This window comes from Anabrus simplex, chromosome 1 (genome assembly GCF_040414725.1).
Source record: "Anabrus simplex isolate iqAnaSimp1 chromosome 1, ASM4041472v1, whole genome shotgun sequence".
NCBI classification, from domain to species: Eukaryota; Metazoa; Arthropoda; class Insecta; order Orthoptera; family Tettigoniidae; genus Anabrus; species Anabrus simplex.
This window is the reverse complement of record NC_090265.1, coordinates 492110937-492130860: the sequence shown is the minus strand read 5'-3', so window position 1 is coordinate 492130860 and position 19924 is coordinate 492110937. Positions and strand designations below refer to the sequence as shown.

Here is a 19924-nt window from a genome sequence, read left to right as displayed (position 1 = left end):
AAAATTATATATAAGAAAATGAGCTCACAATTTAGCAAGGCCGATCCCTTCACAACCAAAAAGAATAAGGAAAAAAGTACACATTAACAAAACACCACATGCAGGTTAAGATATTAGTAAGAAAAAGAAAGCATGTTAATTATTAATAATCCTAACTCAGAGCCCGATCAAGTAGCTGCCTTTTCAAAAACATCTCTGAATGAGGTGCATACCTTAAACGGGAATACGTTAAGATGAAACAGCACTACTGGAGACAATCCCGGAGGAAATTAATTTACATATTTATTACACAGTATATAAAATCAAAGAAAATTGGAATGCCTCCAAAACAAAGAGGGTATGACTAGCTGCAGGAGCTAAGTCATTTGAACTTAAAAATGGCGAATGGAAGATACCCCGGGCAATCTCCGGCGTGGAAAGAAATCTAAAATAAGAATTTCCATTTAAAAGTTAAAACCAAAACATGAACCAAATAGTGCTCACCTCGGAGGGCCGGGGGTCCCATCAGACGGAGGAGACAACTGCTCCATTTGCCGGTCACAAATCAAAGACGACGGACACAAGCTTGGCCCCGGCCAAGTCGTCAGGAGCCGGAAATGGGACAATCAAGAGATAACCAATTAGCGCAACCCCGGCTCTTACATTCACCAATTAGGAATCGCGTTATTTTAGCCAATGAGGAAAGATCTGTACAACTTCCAGAAACTTCCTTTCTGATGAAACAGGAAATCACTAAAAGCATCTTACCAACGCAGGTACGTGCAGCTACACCCTACCACACAAGTTATTACCTAAATCCAGATGCTAATTACACAGTTATTTACATTATAAAATATTTACACAATAACCAAGTATATTTCGAGGAGTTTCAGAGTAATTAAAAGAACCTAAATATCTTCACATACAGAAAATAAAAAAGGCAAATTTTACAGTATATAAAATTTTCCCAAAGTTCTTCTTGGTCCTCAGTCAGTTTTTCAAGGTGAAACAAATGAACATATTTTACAAAATCAAATAGAACAGATACAAAATGAAAATGATGACCCTTGTCCTTCCGTAACGTACTTTAACGTCACTTCTTGAGGTTTTAGAAACAAAATAAGGTGATACACAACATCTTTCAAAATACGATTAAACACAGCTATTTTAACACCGTAACAGATACCATTCACTCCATCGGTCATCCCTGAAATAGTTTCCGTTGTTTCCCTTTTATCTTCTGGCAAATGCTGTGACTCTAACCCCGTAACATGTCCACGGCGGATTTCCTGTCTGTATCTTCACAAACCATTTCCCTACGAGCTAAATGTAGATGATTTCCAGCCCTCCTAAAACCAAAAGTAAAGGAAAAAATCAAGTTTCCTTCTGGAACGGTTCCCCTCAGAATTGCTCTGTGTTAATACGAAGTTAAAGCATAGCCCACTTTAAATATAGCCAGGAGGAATGCATTGTTGGTCATACCTTTCTTGCTGCCAACGACAGATTTCAATAATAGCTTCTAAAATGAATCATTGACAATGAATGTTAACCTGTATCACATTTCTTGTTTTGAATGAAACATGAAACAGAAAAAAAGGAACTATTATATCCCAAAAGTGAGCTGAAAGCAAGTCATAGGAAATACAGTGTGTTATAAATGTAGTTTTGTAAATAAGTTGTCAATTTCCGACGAGCTACATGTGCAACATCCCCAAAATTGCCCACACCGTTAGCAGTATTACATGGACCTTACCAACGTAAGGGGAGCACAAGGTAAACAAAGGAAGCAAACGTCACCCAAAAGCACAACAATACAAGGAAAATCAAAGTAAGGGTCATTCATAAAGAATGAACAGATTTCGAAGAGTTAATGCGCCATACTCAAGCCGCGCTGCGGAACGAGTTGCATATCGTTACAAAGGGCGTAGCCTCACATTTCTATTAGTAGTCAGTAGAGTGCTCCACGCCTTCCTCCCCTCCACTCCCCTACCCACCCCTTCCCCAACTCCATTCAACCTGCACAGCAGTGAGCTCACTCAATTACTGCGTGATTTTAACAATGGCAACATCTCAGCACAAAGTGTTCTGTATTGTTGCGTTCGCACGGACCGGGTCTGTGGTCATGGTGCAACGCTAGTTCCATAGAAGATTTTTTTTTTTTTTTTTGCTAGGGGTTTTACGTCGCACCGACACAGATAGGTCTTATGGCGACGATGGGATAGGAAAGGCCTAGGAGTTGGAAGGAAGCGGCCGTGGCCTTAATTAAGGTACAGCCCCAGCATTTGCCTGGTGTGAAAATGGGAAACCACGGAAAACCATCTTCAGGGCTGCCGATAGTGGGATTCGAACCTACTATCTCCCGGATGCAAGCTCACAGCCGCGCGCCTCTACGCGCACGGCCAACTCGCCCGGTCCATAGAAGATTTAACAACGACGCGTACAGGCCCTCTCCCAAGAACATCCAACGGTGGTTCCAACAGTTTCAGGGAACAGGGTGTTTGTGTAAAGGAAAAAGCCCTTATCGACCGCAAACTGCACGGTCAGAAGAAAATGTGAAGAGAATCCAAGAGGTGTTTTCTCGGAACCCCCGGAAATCCATATCTCAAGGTTGCCGTCAGCTTCAGGTGAGCAGAACCAGTATCTGACATGTCCTGAAAAGACGCGTACACATGAAACCATACAGACTTCAGCTGGTTCTGGCACTGAGACAAGTAGACAAGAGACAACGGATGGAATTCTGTGCTGCGATGCTGAACATGAAAAATGATGATGAAGACACCTTTTCGCGCCTCATTTTTAGTGACTAAGCAACCTTCCATATCAATGGCTTTGCCAATCGTCACACTGTTCGGATTTGGGGAACCGAACACCCACATGCTACAATCGAGCACGAACCGACATCTCCCAAGGTAAATGTTTTCTGTGCGGTCAGTAATGTCAGGGTTTATGGCCCTTTCTTCTTCAACACCAACACACACAGGACAAAGCTATCTCGCAAAGTTACGGACCTGGTTCTTCCCTTTCCTGCAAACATCCACCACTGCCCACTACAAGAGCGGATAACACGTGTGATCATCTCAGTGGATCGTGATATACTGCAACGCGTTTGGGAGGAATTGTCCTATCGCCTTGATGTGGTCTGTGCTGCTGGTGGTGGTGGTCATATTTGACACTTGTAGGACTAAACTTGAACATCAGTCAAACATATGTGTCTTAGGTTTAATCTTGTACTACTGACTGTTGGAAAAATATAGCTTGATGAAATCGGTTCATTCTTTATGAAAGACCCCAAACTGTGCAGGTCACCACAAACTGTGGAAGAAAACTTAAATGTGTCACTGTATGGAATTTTAAGAGATTAACAAGAAAGTAATAAGAAAGACAACACCATGTTTCCTTTTTTAAAAGAATAGACAAGTTTTTAATTAAAAATGTTATTAAGACAATAAAATGCAGAACACCTTCAAGAAATGGAAAGATCAATTATTAATCAAACTAACATATTTTTCGCCGGGCTGAGTGGCTCAGACGGTTAAGGCGCTGGCCTTCTAACCCCAACTTGGCAGGTTCGATCCTGGCTCAGTCCAGTGGTATTTGAAGGTGCTCAAATACGACAGCACCATGTCAGTAGATTTACTGGCACGTAAAAGAACTCCTGCAGGACTAAATTTCGGCACCTCGGCGTCTCCAAAGACCTTAAAAAGTAGTTAGTGGGACGTAAAGCAAATAACATTATTATTAACATATTTTTCCTAAGGATCGATCGATCCTAATTAATAAGATTGCGACCCATTTGCTGTTAATTCACTGTTTCAACCAGTTAATCTTGTTTAGTAAAACTTAAGAAACACATAGCTTACAACCTCGGTGCCTTTGGTTTCAATTTAATTTAGTCTTGTCACCAGTTTTTGGTATACCATTCGCTTGAAATTTTTGTGCTAAATGATAGTTTCACATCCTTAAGAAATTCTTTTAAACCAATTTTAAAACCTTAGATAGGGTGCTATGCGAGGAGCTTCCACAATAAAATTTGACATATTCCCTGTTAGAATGAGGTGAAATAAATGAATAAATTACGCAAAAGGAATTAAAGTGTAGGTTAGTTGAATAATATCCAGAAAAGCAATAATGGGAATGGACAATAATAACACAGTCTCACTCAAATTATCTTCAGGTAATTAAATAGACAAGATCATCAACCAGCATAAAACCAATTACCACACAAAAAATTAATAATCATTACCATGGCAACAACAACAAACATGCTCCTCATATAAAGGGTTGGGCCAATCCCAAGCAGGGGCGCAACAATGCAAAAGTTAGGGACAAATGGAAATCAGAAAAGCAAGTCCCCAAAAATATTAAAGGAAACCATCTTAGTGTACTCCTATCCATTCTCTTCTTTAGGTTTTCCATTCTGACCTCCTTGCTCACATCTTCGTTTCTCGATCTGTCCTTCCTTGTCTTTCCTGTCATACTTATTAGGTATTTCATTTCGTTGACTTGAATTCTGCTCTCCTCCCTATTTGTCATTATCCAGGTTTCAGCCACATAGGTCAATATGGGTGCATGTTACATTTTGTATGTAATCTCTTTACACTTCCTTGGTACTTCCTTATTCCAAACAAGCTTTCTTACACTCTGGTAGAATGCATTGCCCTGTTGCACCCTCTCGCTAATCTCCATGTTCAGCCTTGTATTCTGCATTAATTCATTCTCTAAGTATTTGAAACTGTCAAAAATTTCAAGGCTTTAACCATCAATTTTCATAAAGCCTTCCCTTTTCTTTCTTCTCTTGAAATCACCATGGTTTTGCTTTTCTCTGTGCTGAATTTCATACTATACTTTTCAATTTTCTCATTTAGTGCATCAAGTTGTACTTCTTTGCTGTTCATTCCCCAGACCACAATATCATCTACAGATATTAATAACTTCATCTCTCTTTTCCCATATGCTTCCTTTGTCTCCTTTACAGTTTCATCCAAACCTGTAGAAACGAAAGAGGTCATACCACACTGCCCTGTCTTAGTCCGGTTTCATTTCTAAACCATTCCATCTTTCCAGCCAGGGTCTGTACGTTGCTGACGCAGTTGTTGCATGTTATTTGCATCATTTCTACAGTTTGTGTAGCCAGTCTGTTTTTGACCATGGTTTCCCAAACCTTCTCCCCAGGAATACTATCGTATGCCTTTGTTAAATCTATGTCATGACCATATCCTTTCCATATCCCCAATTTTTTTCGATTAATTGCCTCATGTTGAAGATTAGGTCCACTGTAAATTTTCCACTTCTAAAGCCATATACTGTTCCTCTTGCAACTCTCCTTTCCCTCTAAAGAGTAGTTCATTTTTTCAGTCACAGATGGCAGCACATGCAGTATTCTGGTGATGATACACACACATACATGTCTTTTGATTGTTGTTGGACCGGGCAAGTTGGGCATGTGGTTAGGATTGCACAGCTGTGAGCTGCATCCAGGAGATAGTGGATTCGAGCTGCACTGTTGGCAGCCCTAAAGATGGTTTCCCGTGGTTTACCCGTTTTCAGACCAGGCAAATGCTGGGTCTGTACCTTAATTGAGGTCTCAGCTACTTCCTCCCCACTCCTAGGTCTTTCCTATCCCATCGTCGCCATAAGACCTGTCTATGTCGGTACGACGTAAAAAAAATTGTTGGTTTTATTGCTGCTGTTGAAGAGTGAGAGTGAGCGTATGAGTGTGTTTTTTTTCCAATGCAGTATCTGGATCAGATGCCCAAAAACAATTTTTTTTTTTAGCAAGGACACAATTACTATTGGTGTTTTAGATGCCATTTCTGTTTTTAATAATGGATATCTGTTAACAAAACTTATATTAGAGGGAATGGGCACAGAAGCTGGGTTCTGGTGTACTACAATGCTTGAAAGTCTCCATATTGCCAGAGTAAAAAATAATGAATATAAGCATATGAAATACATGAAGAAGTAGTTTGGACTTGTAAGTTTGAAACTCCATGGAATTTTGTATGTTTTTCTTTCACTACTTTTATCTGTAAATTTACTTTTGTTGAGATAGGGTACATTTTCTCAGAAAACTATCCAAAGAAGTTCAATGAAATTTTGAGGGTTCCTGTATATCTGTTATAGATATAATGTGATGGACTATCATTCTGATATCTTACTTCAGTTAGGAGGAAAAAATTGAAATTCTAAACCTGTTAACATTAAAAGAAAATAAAGTTTATAAAATTATAATTTTAAAAGTTGCTAGAGTATAAGAATTACTCTTTGTCAAGTCATGCCTCAGGCATACCTCTTTTTAAGACTAGGAAATTTCAGTGTTCTCATTCCAATACATTTCTAATAAATGTACCTAATGCTGTACAATATCAAATATAAAAAGGGGTAAAATTTAGGAGCAGTGAGTTGGTAGTCATGTTATATCTGGAATTGAAATTTCTGTCCTACTAGCAGTCATATACAGTACATATATTATCTGGACAAAATTTTAGAGAAAATCGTGAAATGATTCTGAGAAAATGGTTTTTAAAAGTTGTTCAGATCATTTGGTAGATAGGTAAGTTAAAACACCCTCTTAAACCATCAACTACTGGAAACTCATATAAAAATGGAAATATCGCGGTCAGTAAGCTCATTAGTTATTCTGTCTGTTGGCAAGTCGAAAAGAGTTGGTAACAGGGCTGACCTGCAGAACTCCCATATTTATTGGTATTGCCTTTATTTTGTTAAACCTCCAAGTGCCGCATGTTTTTCTTTAAATCCCAGGCAGTTTTCGGCGGCAGTGCACACAGATTTAAAAAATGTTCAGTTACTCTTAGAAAGTAAAATATTTCACATGCATTACACCATTTTACACAGAAAACCATATTTTACATGTTTTATGTAAGTACTAAGTAATTCACTCACATATCCGGTTAGTATCAGATCATCAATATTTTGAAAAACGAACTACTTTTTTGTTATTCAGATTTTCATGTTAACCACTAATGAAAATAGCACCTATTTTTAAAAATTACTAATATACAAATCATGCAGAATTTCTTTTACGTTTAAATCAATATATAGTTCACTCAGTGTAAATACGGGAGGAAAAGCTCTAGAGAACTAAAATTTCAAGCTACACACAGTTCTGTCGGCTGCCAAGGACTACTCAGAATTATTGTCAGAGAGTTTCCTTTACCTGCCAGACATCATAGGTCTCCAGAAATATTAGAGGTTGGTTGCCTAGTTTTACTTCCTCTTAAAACAGTAATCACCACCACCACCATCTCCAGAAATAGTGCAATTTATGGTAGCAAATGAACAAAATTTATTATTTTTCTGTATTCATTATTCATTTTTTATAGTCGCATGAGTATTCCTATTAAGGCATTAATTATTATCAAGACCTGAATTCATCATTCATCGAGGCAATGTCTTCTCGTATCTATTGTCCAGCTATCGCTTCCCAGTAAATCTTGAACCTCAGCTGATCATTTTCAAGAAAATAAATCTTAAAAAGTAATCAAAATTAACTTTCAACATATTAGGTTGTGTTTGGTACATATAGTACACATCAAAGAGATGTTAAGTACAGAACAAAAAATACGTTCATTAAAAAGTAATGTCGCAGCTGTTCATATTATAACTTGCATTCAGAACAACCTGTACCGAGCCTGCTATCTTGCATTTTTCATTTCCAAAGTGCATCAGTGGTTGTGGTGAGGACTGCGTGGAAAAATTTCTAATTACATTTTGCATTCTGGGAAATATCAGCCTGGTGAGTTTCCTGTTGGTTAGCATAAAATGCAGGATATTTGTCAGATAATGGGAGTTGTATACTCCTTATCAGATTACTTTTGCTGTGTCAAATCTCTTTCTCAACTTCAATTCTGTCCCTTTTCAGATTTCCTCAATGGTTCAGCGCTTGGATGTTTGGTGCAAAGATGTCAATTCCATGGAGCTTCTTCTGGAAACCAAAGCTCATGAATTTCTTACATTGTAAATTCTAAAATTATCTGTTTTGTATGAGATTTTCCTTGATGTTACTGAAAAAAATGTGTATGAATGAAAACAAGAATAGTGTATCCTAACATTTTTATTAATTGTCTCGTTTCTTTACATTAATTAAAGTAATTTTATTAATTATTAAATAATTATCCATCATTTCATCCAGTGTTAACTGTTCTATTTTACTTTATACCATGTTTCAGTGTATGCCGTTCGTTCTGTTTTAGGACTTCATTGACTACTGTGATTTATATTTTATTATAATTGTCTTTAGCATTTTTGTTAGAACTACTTCATTATTTAATTTTAATTATCAAATCATTCTTTTCTTCAGAAAATGCTTACTACTGTCAACACAATATTACAGATTTTACTTGTGGTTTTTAGGTTCCTTTTCTTTGAGTTTGGGACACTTATTTCTTTGAAAATGCTGTTTTATTACTTTAACAGATGTCCACATCTGTAGCTTAATGATTAGCACTATGAGCTGCCATGCTTTGTGGCCTGGGCTCAATTCCCAGTACTGCCAGGAATTTACGAATGGCAGGAGGGATAGTATGTGGTTAAAATGGTACGTGCTGCTCACCTTCATTGGAGATGTGCCTGGCAAGAGCTGCACAACCTCGGGGCGAGGACATGAGTGTACTTTAACACGTTTGCAATAAAGGGTTTTTTTTTTTTTTCTTTTTTTTTCCTGCCCATGAGTGTGTGATTCAGGATAATGTAAGTGCTTCCACCTATGCAGTTTTCCTGTCTTTCTGCTTCTTTTTTAGACTCTTCCTTCACAGTATGTTTTTGGCTGCCAAATTTGTTCTCTTGAGAATGGATGGACTTTTCAAACATTATGAGCTGGAATGACTACACACCCTCACTTCACTTTACTCCACTCTTTTTATTGTGGTCTCCTGTATGTTCACTACCAACTTTGTTATGGAAGATGGACAAGGGCATAAAGCAGGGGTGAAGTAAAGTCGAGGCCCTAGATCTAGTATGATAATTATGAAGGCCCTTCAAGGACCCTGGGATTTTTCTTTCTAATCCAGACTCTTATCCTGTTAATAGGCTCTTCACTCATTCATCAGTGAATATTATAGATCACTTCATGACTAGTCATTCCTCACACTGTCAGTCAACACACAGAATGAGAGAATAAAAATTTATTTAACTCTGCATGTAAAAATTTTTGACATGGGGGTATGAAGAAGGAGTTGGAAAGTTTGAGGGAGATAATTAGGATTCTCACAGAAGACAGGAAGGAAGATAGGACTCCCTCAAACAATGTACAGGTTACAGTAGGTGTACAAGAGGGAGGGGAAGGAAAGGGGGGAGTTGTAGAAGACAGGTGGTCTAATGTTCTAAGGGGAAGGAGATTGCAGGCTAAGGGCTCTATTCAGGATCAGAATTCAGGACAGGTGTCTGTGCGAAATCGGTATGAGTCACTGCAGGTAGAACAACAGAGGGAAGACGAGGGACAGGGAACTGTTGGTGAGATGTGTGGAAGTAGGAGGAAGGGAAATGTAGAGTAGAGGGTAGGAAAAGACAGGTGGAACAGGGTTATAGGAAGAAAAGGGAGGAGGAAGTAGCTTCTGTAGCTATCAGGAAAGATAGCACTGACCAGGAGGGGAGGGGATCAAATGAGGTGGGTAGGGTTGAGGCTCTGGTCATGGGGGATTCCATCGTTAGACACGTGGAGGAAAGGGAACCAGGGTAGAATGTTATCCAGGAATTAGGTTGAGGCAGATGTTGAGGAAAGTAGAAGAGAGGGAGGAGGGGAAGGAGAAGGTGGTAGTGTTTCACGTTGGTACCAACAACATAAGGCAAGCTGATATAAGTACCAACATATTTGGAGATGTGTGGGATCTGGTAAATGCAGCACGGGTGAAGTTTAAGAAAGCGGAGATTGTTATTAGTGGAATACTGTGTAGGAGGGATACTGACTGGAGGGTGATTGGGGATTTAAATGAGACTATGGAGTGGGTATGTGGGAAACTGAGAGTGAAATTTCTAGATCCTAATGGGTGGGTAGGAGATAGAGATCTGCGCTCGGATGGCCTTCATTTAAACCGCAGTGGTACGTATAAGTTAGGAAATTTGTTTGGAAGGGTAATAGGGAGGTACATTCAGGGAAACGGGATGGCCTAGGGAGCGGTGATAAGGGAACAGGGAACTGGAAATCAAGTAGGGATGACATAAAATTGTTAGTGTTGAACTGTAGAAGTATTGTAAAGAAAGGCATAGAATTAAATAATTTAATAGATATATACAGTATAAGTCCGCTATAGCGAGTACGGTATATAACGAGAACTCCGATATAGCGACTACTTTTTTCTGTCCCTTCAAAATTCCTATGTTAAACTGTGTATCGTCCTTCGGTTACAGCGAGAGCGCTATCACTGACGCATCCGTTATTACGAGCGATTAAGCACGTGCGATTTTTTCCTTAAGCGATATTTATGCACCCCAGCGATGATATTGCATACGATCGATTATCTTCGGCATCATTTCCTCGCTATGTGCACTAGAGAGTTCTCTCATCGACATTGGAAGGCGATGTCGTAGTCGAATAGTAATACCCGTCGACTGCTGTTCCGTAAAGAAAATTCGAAATGAAAGAGAACATATTTTCGTAATAAATGCGTACCGGTAAATAAAACGGTTGTTAACTCGTTAAAAATTAAGGCGGACTAAACGACCGCTTAATTTTGAGGCTAAATAATCAATTAAGTAAGAAAGGGATACACCTCGAGATATGGCAGAGTGTTTAATTTGGATTTCGGAGGTTAGTTTATATTGTCTCGCGTCTGGTTAAATTACGGAACGCCTATTATGAAAATGTATGTCGAGAAGGTTATCATTTCTCCACTGGCGCTTGAAGTGTGTTTTCATCATACGTATAGTATGGTTAAATTAGAATAGGTGACGCTGTTTGAATAAGAAAACTGAAACGTTTGCGAAAAAATGCGATCGATCTTCTTCGGTACCGTACGGTATAGATTTCTCACTTCGTGCATTTGCGAGTTCTCTCGTCGACATTCAAAGGCGATGTTGGAGTTGATTAGTACCTAATACCCCTCGACTTCAGTTCTCTAAAGAAAATTTGAAATGAAAGAGGATAACACGTTTCGTAATAAATGCGTAAATAACGTGGCCAATAGCAGTTGTTAACTCGTTAAAAATAAAGACTGAATTAAATGATATCTTAATTTTAATGTTATATACGAAAATTAAGTAAGAATGTGATACACCTCAAGATATGGCAGAGTACATTACTGATTTCAGAGGATATTTCATATCTTCTCGCGTCTAGTTAAATTTCGGAAAGGATATTTAAATGTAAATTTTTCGCGAGGAGGTTATCATTTCTCTACATGCGTTTGAAATATGTTTTCATGATACATATACGGTTAGGTTAGGTGACGCCGTTTGAAGAAGAGAACTGAAGTGTTTGCCACAGAAACCTCTGGAGTGATACCGTATTTCTCCGAATCCAAGACTTTTTTCTCAGAATCTCATGCGAAAACTCAAGGGTTGTCTTGCATTCGCGGTCTGACAGTAAGTTAATGGATACCACTGGCAACTACCGTACCGCGGTAACCACGCTACTTCTTTTCACACACACATAAAACTCGTTGACAATAAACAACCGCCTCCTTACTATAGCCTACATCGCCAGTGAAGTTACACACAGGATCGCGGGAAATAGTGAAGAGAGTATGACGTTCTATTAGCTTCTTCAGAAACGTTTCTCAAATCTGCAGAATGGCATTAAAACATGCGAGCCTTCGAATTCTTAGAAAGGCCATGGCTACTCAGTGGCAGAGTTATAACGCGTCTATTGTACTTATATTTAAAGATAAAAATTTCATTGTTCCGTATTGAAATTATTGATGTTAAAAATTAAATAATTGAAAAGGAGGTTCAACCTATTCAATACTTAAAAGAAAGAAATGCAGTAATCACATTCCTATTTAAATGGGACCGGTTTCGACCTTAGTCCAGGTCATCATCAGTCGTAAAAACATGTACAATGTTTATTAGTATTGGAGGTCAGTTTCACACTCTGATAGGCACAAAGACACGACGCCACATTCTGTCATGCACAAAGTCACAACAATATCAAATAATATACGAAGGTCAAAAATAACTTGAAGTCGCAGACGAATAGATTTGTAGTAGAAAGCCGCCAGCTCCTGGTGATCAGCGCGGCACATTCAAAGGTCATGTGCCGCGCTGATCACCAGGAGCTGGTGGCTTTCTACTACAAATCTATTCGTCTGCGACTTCAAGTTATTTTTGACCTTCATATATTATTTGATATTGTTGTGACTTTGTGCATGACAGAATGTGGTGTCGTGTCTTTGTGCCTATCAGAGTGTGAAAGTGACCTCCAATATTCATAAACATTGTACATGTTTTTACGGCTGATGATGACCTGGACTAAGGTCGAAACCGGTCCCATTTAAATAGGAATGTGATTACTGCATTTCTTTCTTTTAAGTATTGAATAGGTTGAACCTCTATTGTACTTGACACTTAGCAAAATTAAGTTTTATAAACAGCAGGAATATTTTCGGCATAGGCCTAACTAAAGCCAATATTTGGCGTTAGCGTGAAGACAAAGAGCGGAATGGCCATACCGTGGCGCAATAAATTCGTTCGTTGACTTTCGACTTCCGCGATTAGGCCTATACATCGCTAGCCGCTGAAGTTGGCCGAACCCGGCGTGTAGCGGTAGCCGGTTACATCTGACGCTGAGTAAAAGTAACAGTTTCATAGACAGCAAGAATAATTTCCTGATGGATCGTCGTAATTTACAGACGCATGGAATAGGTACTGCCGGCAAATTTTCAACGGGTTCTCTTCAGTATTATGACGCCAATTCTAAGTTAATGGCCCTTAAACCCACGGAAATAAAGAATAATTGCGCTGCCGCAAAAAAATAGGCATGACGAAAGTCAATGTTCGGCGTCTAAAAATGCGTAGGCCTATTGTACAACAAAGGCATTCATATGATTTTACAAAGTACTTTTTGAGACTGATTTAAATTTTTTGAAGGAGAAAGTGGGGTTCATCTTGGATTCAGAGAAATACGGTACTCTATTTTTTTCAGAATGAAATTAAACATACGCTTTCACGTAGTATCGGATTTCGAAAAATAACAAACAAGTAAGCCGTAGTGTGGATAACATCTGCGGAAACGTAAGTTTTGAACAAACTGATTGCCGTTTCATACCAATGTTAATATGCATGGGTGGTTTTCCGACTTTTATAAGAAATCGGATATAACGACAATCCGCTATAGCGAGTAAATTTTCCGACGTTATGAATTCTCACTATAACGGACTTCTACTGTATTTACCAGATATTGTAATAGGAGTTGAATCATGGCTGAGAAATGATATAATGGATGCAGAAATTTTCTCACGGCACTGGAGTGTGTATCGTAGAGATAGGATAGGAATGGTGGGAGGGGGAGTGTTCATTCTGGTGAAAGAAGAATTTGTAAGCTACGAAAAAGTTAAAGATGAGACACATGAAATTCTAGGTGTAAGGCTCGTTTCTAAAGATAATAGGCAACTTGATATATCTGGAGTGTACAGATCGGGAAAGGGTAGCACTGACGCAGATTCAGAATTATTTGATAGGATAGTCAGCTATGTGGGAAACGACATGGAAAGAAATGTGATTGTAGCGGGAGATCTGAATTTGCCAGATGTCAATTGGGAAGGAAATGCGAACAACAGGAAGCATGACCAACAAATGGCAAATATTTAATATGGGAAGGACAGCTGATTCAGAAAGTGATGGAACCAGCCAGAGGGAAAAATATCCTGGATGTGGTGCTGATAAAACCAGATGAGCTCTATAGGGAAACTGAAGTAATAGATGGTATTAGTGATCATGAAGCTGTTTTTGTGGTAGTTAAAAATAAATGTGATAGAAAGGAAGGTCTTAAAAGTAGGACTATTAGGCAGTACCATATGGCTGATAAAGCAGGCATGAGGCAGTTTCTGAAAAGTAACTATGATCGGTGGAAAACGGTAAATAAAAATGTAAACAGACTCTGGGATGGGTTTAAAGAAATTGTTGAGGAATGCGAAAACAGGTTTGTACCTTTAAGGGTGGTAAGGAATGGTAAAAACCCACCTTATTATAATAGAGAAATAAAGACACTAAGAAGGAGGTGCAGACTGTAAAGAAATAGAGTTAGAAATGGCTGTGGAAGTAAGGAGAAATGGAAGGAACTTACTAGAAAATTGAATCTAGCAAAGAAGGCAGCTAAGGATAACATGATGGCAAGCATAATTGGCAGTCATACAAATTTTAGTGAAAAATGGAAGGGTATGTATAGGTATTTTAAGGCAGAAACAGGTTCCAAGAAGGACATTCCAGGAATAATTAATGAACAAGGGGAGTGTGTATGTGAGGATCTTCAAAAGGCAGAAGTATTCAGTCAGCAGTATGTAAAGATTGTTGGTTACAAGGATAATATCGAGATAGAGAAGGCGACTAAGGCCAAAGAAGTAATAAAATTTACATATGATGACAATGACATTTACAATAAGTTACAAAAGTTGAAAAATAGAAAAGCGGCTGGAATTGATCAGATTTCTGGGGATATACTAAAGACAATGGGTTGGGATATAGTACCATATCTGAAGTACTTATTTGATTATTGTTTGGTTGGAGGAGCTATACCAGATGAATGGAGAGTTGCTATAGTAGCCCCTGTGTATAAAGGAAAGGGTGATAGACATAAAGCTGGAAATTACAGGCCAGTAAGTTTGACATGCATTGTATTTAAGCTTTGGGAAGGCATTCTTTCTGTTTGTGAAATTAATAACTGGTTCGATAGAAGGCAAGTCGGTTTTAGGAAAGGTTATTCCACTGAAGCTCAATTTGTAGGATTCCAGCAAGATATAGCAGATATCTTGGATTCTGGAGGTCAAATGGACTGTATCGCGATTGACCTGTCTAAAGCATTTGATAGGGTGGATCATGGGAGACTACTGGCAAAAATGAGTGCAATTGGACTAGACAAAAGAGTGACTGAATGGGTTGCTATATTTCTAGAAAATAGATCTCAGAGAATTAGAGTAGGTGAAGCTCTATCTGACCCTGTAATAATTAAGAGGGGAATTCCTCAAGGCAGTATTATCGGACCTTTGTTTTCTTATATATATAAATGATATGAGTAAAGGAGTGGAATCGGAGGTAAGGCTTTTTGTGGATGATAATATTCTCTATAGAGTGATAAATAAGTTACAAGATTGTGAGCAACTGCAACGTTACCTCGAAAATGTTGTGAGATGGACAGCAGGCAATGGTATGTTGATAAACGGGGTTAAAAGTCAGGTTGTGAGTTTCACAATTAGGAAAAGTCCTCTCAGTTTTAATGACTGTGTTGATGGGGTGAAAGTTCCTTTTGGGGATCATTGTAAGTATCTAGGTGTTAATATAAGCGAAAGATCTTCATTGGGGTAATCACATAAATATAATTGTAAATAAAGGGTACAGATCTCTGCACATGGTTATGATGGTGTTTAGGGGTTGTAGTAAGGATATAAAGGAGAGGGCATATAAGTCTCTGGTAAGACCCCAACTAGAGTATGGTTCCAGTGTATGGGACCCTCACCAGGATTACCTGATTCGAGAACTGGAAAAAATCCAAAGAAAAGCAGCTTGATTTGTCTTGGGTGATTTCCGACAAAAGAGTAGCGTTACAAAAATGTTGCAATGTTTGGGTTGGGAAGAATTGAGAGAGAGAAGAGCTGCTCGACTAAGTGGTATGTTACATGTAATAAATATCAATTTTGGTCCATATTGATGATATTTGATAGAAATAATAACAGTAAGTTATTTATTAGACCACCTAATCAATACAAAGTCTAGTCTTGTCAACTAATAGTGGTACATGTTTCGCCTTCCCTGAAGGCATCATCAGCCATAGTCTTAACCTTAAATTTAAAATAAACGTCTAAATAACATGTAATAATGAAATGAATTTTAAAATCTTGAGGAGATTTGAAGTAAAATAATATTAAAATTAACAATGATGGTTTAAAAATACAATGTGATGAGATAATAGTGGAAGTATTAACAAAATTAACAGTAGATGGCTGCTAAAATAAGTGCAATGGATAAAAACAACAGATTGTTATACAACAAGTAGTAAGATTGCATAAAAAAAAAAAAGTTGATAGTCTGGCGGTTATAATTAGACGATGGCGAAAGATCGTATATAATCAAAATAAAGAAGAGAGAATAAAAGTCAGAGGTTGGTCGAGAGATCCGAATCATTTGATGGTGACAAAGATATACGTGTGATAACACACGTAGCAAGAAGTCTACTGTTGCAAATACTTCTAACTCATAACGTTACAAGCTATCTTTGTCACCGTCAAATGATTCCACTATTAAATGCCTTTTCAACTAGGATATCTACAAACTCGCAACTTGCAACATTTGAGCATTACTTCAAATTTTGAGATGGTCCATAGAGATCCTATTTGAAACTGTTCTTCAACTTCTATTCTACAACTTCATATCCTCGACGTGTTCTACAACTTCACCATATGCCCCCGACTTTCGTCTTTTATCTTCAAGATTATGATTAACTTTGGATCTCTCGACCAACCTTTGACTTTTATTCTCTCTTCTTTATTTTGATTATATACGATCTTTCGCCATCGTCTAGTTATAACCGCCAGACTATCAACTTTTTTTTAATGCAATCTTACTACTTGTTGTATAACAATCTGTTGTTTTTATCCATTGCACTTATTTTAGCAGCCTTCTACTGTTAATTTTGTTAATACTTCCACTATTATCTCATCACATTGTATTTTTAAACCATCATTGTTAATTTTAATATTATTTTACTTCAAATCTCCTCAAGATTTTAAAATTCATTTCATTATTACATGTTATTTAGACGCTTATTTTTAATTTTAGGTTAAGACTATGGCTGATGATGCCTCCAGGAAAGGCGAAACATGTACCACAATTAGTTAACAAATTTATGTAAATCATCCAAGACTAGTCTTTGTATTGATTAGGTGGTCTAATAAATAACTTACTGTTATTATTTCTAAGTGGTATGTTCCGAGCTGTCAGCGGAGAGATGGCGTGGAATGGCATTAGTAGACGAATAAGTTTGAATGACGTTTATAAAAGTAGGAAAGATCACAATATGAAGATAAAGTTGGAATTCAAGAGGATAAACTGGGGCAAATATTCATTTATAGGAAGGGGAGTTAGGAATTGGAATAACTTTCCAAGGGAGACGTTCAATAAATTTCCAATTTCTTTGAAATCATTTAGGAAAAGGCTAGGAAAGCAACAGATAGGGAATCTGCCACCTGGGCGACTGCCCTAAATGCAGATCAGTATTGATTGATTGATTGATTGATTGATTGATTGATTGATTGATTGATTGATTGATTGATTGATTGATTATTATGTCCATCGCTGAGTTATGGCAACTTGAAATATGCAGGCGCTAAGCAAAATATGCAGTCACTAAGCGTGAGGTGAGAGAAAAGGGGAAAAAAATAAAAGCTAATTTTGAGCAAAAGCAAGTTTATGATTCTATATTACTGTAGCTACGATCATATCAACAATATGTGAAACTCCTGTAAAGGAATTATGTTTCATAGGGACTTGATCAAAGGCCTCAGGTGAGACCTTATCCGGAGCCTTGCTCATAGAGGAGTTTTTGACAACAAATGTCTTAAGAGGAATGTCGGTGACAATCTCTACAATGTGGGGGCTTTTATCTTAACTTTCAACCTCGAAACACTGCTCGAATGAGTAAAGGTTTTCGTGAACACCGTAACAGTTCAGCCATATTTTCCTTCTCCTATGTGGTGCTACAACTGCCAGCGGTTTGGCCACACCTCACCGGGCTGCCAAGGGATCAGCAATAGGTGGGGCATGTGAAGAAAGGGCAGATGCCAGTGCGAAGTGCATATCATCACCAGTGTGCGTTAACTGCACTGGTGAGCACGCCACTCACTCCAAGGAATGCTATACATTTAAGCAGGAGAAAAAGATCCAGGAGAATAAACTCTCTTATCCATAGGCACTAGGAAGTGTAAATCAGTGAATCCTCCAGAATTCTTTGTCTCCTTTGCAGAGATGGCCGCTAATGTATATCTCCCGCAGATTTTGTTCCTTCTGCTCCACCAGCAGTTCCACAAATAACACCAACAAATACCCAGCAAGTTCCTATTAAAACAAAGAGTTCACAACAACTTTAACATTGTGTAAGTGCATTATTACTGACACATTTGGCTGGGAAGTCCTCCCTCACCAGCACAGGGGGAAAAACTTCCCCAACAAGGGCTGGAATTTCTCCTTCCAGCCCTTCTTCAATTGCCTCTAAAAAGAAGGAGATAGGGAAACCCAAGTGCTCCCCTACATGCCTTCTCCAACCTGATTGGGGGTCACATTATCCCCCAAAAAAGACTGGCTAATTATCTGCCAGCCCTCCTCCAAAAGGTGTGAAAACTGGACAAGGCTGAGCGATCTCAACGTCCCACCGTTTCCACTCAGGGAGATCACCGTCTGTGTAGCGCGCAGTGTCCATCTTCTGTCGAGACCATGGAGACTGAACCACTCATCGTGGATGGGGATGACAATATCAACAACAATGCGGAATATGGCAGGTAGTGGACTGAAACATGGACAAAAATTTGTCCTTATTACGCTGCACTACCCATCCACACAATGGCACTAGTTATACTGTTCGCCTGGCTGATTTACAAGTGATTACAAATAATTAATCTGAATTACGCCAATTCATATCCATCTCTGTGGCCTCCATAGTCTGTCTACAGTAATCTCGTTTGAGACCTAGACACGACATGACTATGAGAGGATCATCATCATCATTATCTAAAGGCTTTGCCTTGTCGCTGCAACCATTAATCTCTTCTCACTGCAATCCTTTTCATCTCTCCATAACCTTGGCATCCCATCGTCTCAACTACCTCTTCAGTGATCTTCTTCCGTGGTTTCCCTTGCCTTCGAACAAGGTCTTTATGAAGTCATTATGCCGGAGAATGTGACCGAAAACGGGCGCTTTTCTCCTTTTTATCGTTATTAAATGTCTCTGGGTGTTTATTTCTCTAAGCACTGCTTCATTAGTTTTCTTCTCAATCCAGCTAGTTCTTGTCATCTTCCTCCATAGCCACATTTCCACTGCCTCTAGTTGTTTCACATCCTCCATCAAGAGAGTCCATCCTTCACAGCCATATAGCTGCACACTCCAAATGAACATTTTGATAAACAATTTTTGTTCAGTATTTAAGGATTTATTAGTTAAGAGCTGCTTCTTCTCCTCAAAGGCTTTCTTACACAGGGAAATTCTTGTTTTTATTTCCACAGTGCATCTGTTGTCATCGGTAATAACTGATCCTAAGTAGCAGAACTTGTGCACCTGTTTTATTAAAATATTTCCAATTCTGAGCTGTGCCTCTGGCTTCATTTTAGATTTGCTTACAACCATAACATTAGTTTTATTTACATTCATGTTAAGTTGGAAATCTTTTAAGATGGATGTTATTTTTGTTGAGCATGATCTGCACGTTCTTCCAATTGTCAGCCAGAAGTGCAATATCGTCGGCAAATCTAATACAGTGTACAGTTGTTCCATTTATTTTAATGCCAGGTGTTTTTGATTTTGATTTGATTTTAAAATGTTCATGGCTTCTTCAATGTACAGATTAAATAGAAATGATGATAAGGAACACCCCTGTCTTACTCCTTTCCTGATCCTCACCTTGCATACTTTATCATTACTTTCGATGTTTATTCTTTGATTGATGTAGAGGTTAAGTATTGCTTTTCTGTCTTTCCAGACCAAATGAATGTCCTTCATAATTTTGAACAGTCTTTTCCACTGAACATTGTCAAAAGCTTTTTCCAGGTCTACAAAAGCTATATATGTATTTCT

At 38.4% G+C, this 19924-nt stretch overlaps 1 protein-coding gene across 1 annotated transcript in view; it reads left to right on the top strand.

The window, feature by feature from the left end:
• Positions 1 to 8111, top strand: part of Rpn9 (regulatory particle non-ATPase 9) — a 59389-nt gene extending 51278 nt beyond the window's left edge. The window contains exon 8 of the mRNA XM_067135323.2: positions 7862 to 8111. Within this exon, the coding sequence (XP_066991424.1) occupies positions 7862 to 7960 (99 nt within the window). The 3' untranslated portion in view covers positions 7961 to 8111. The remainder of the gene's footprint in view (positions 1 to 7861) is intronic.
• Positions 8112 to 19924: the final 11813 nt, after the last annotated feature.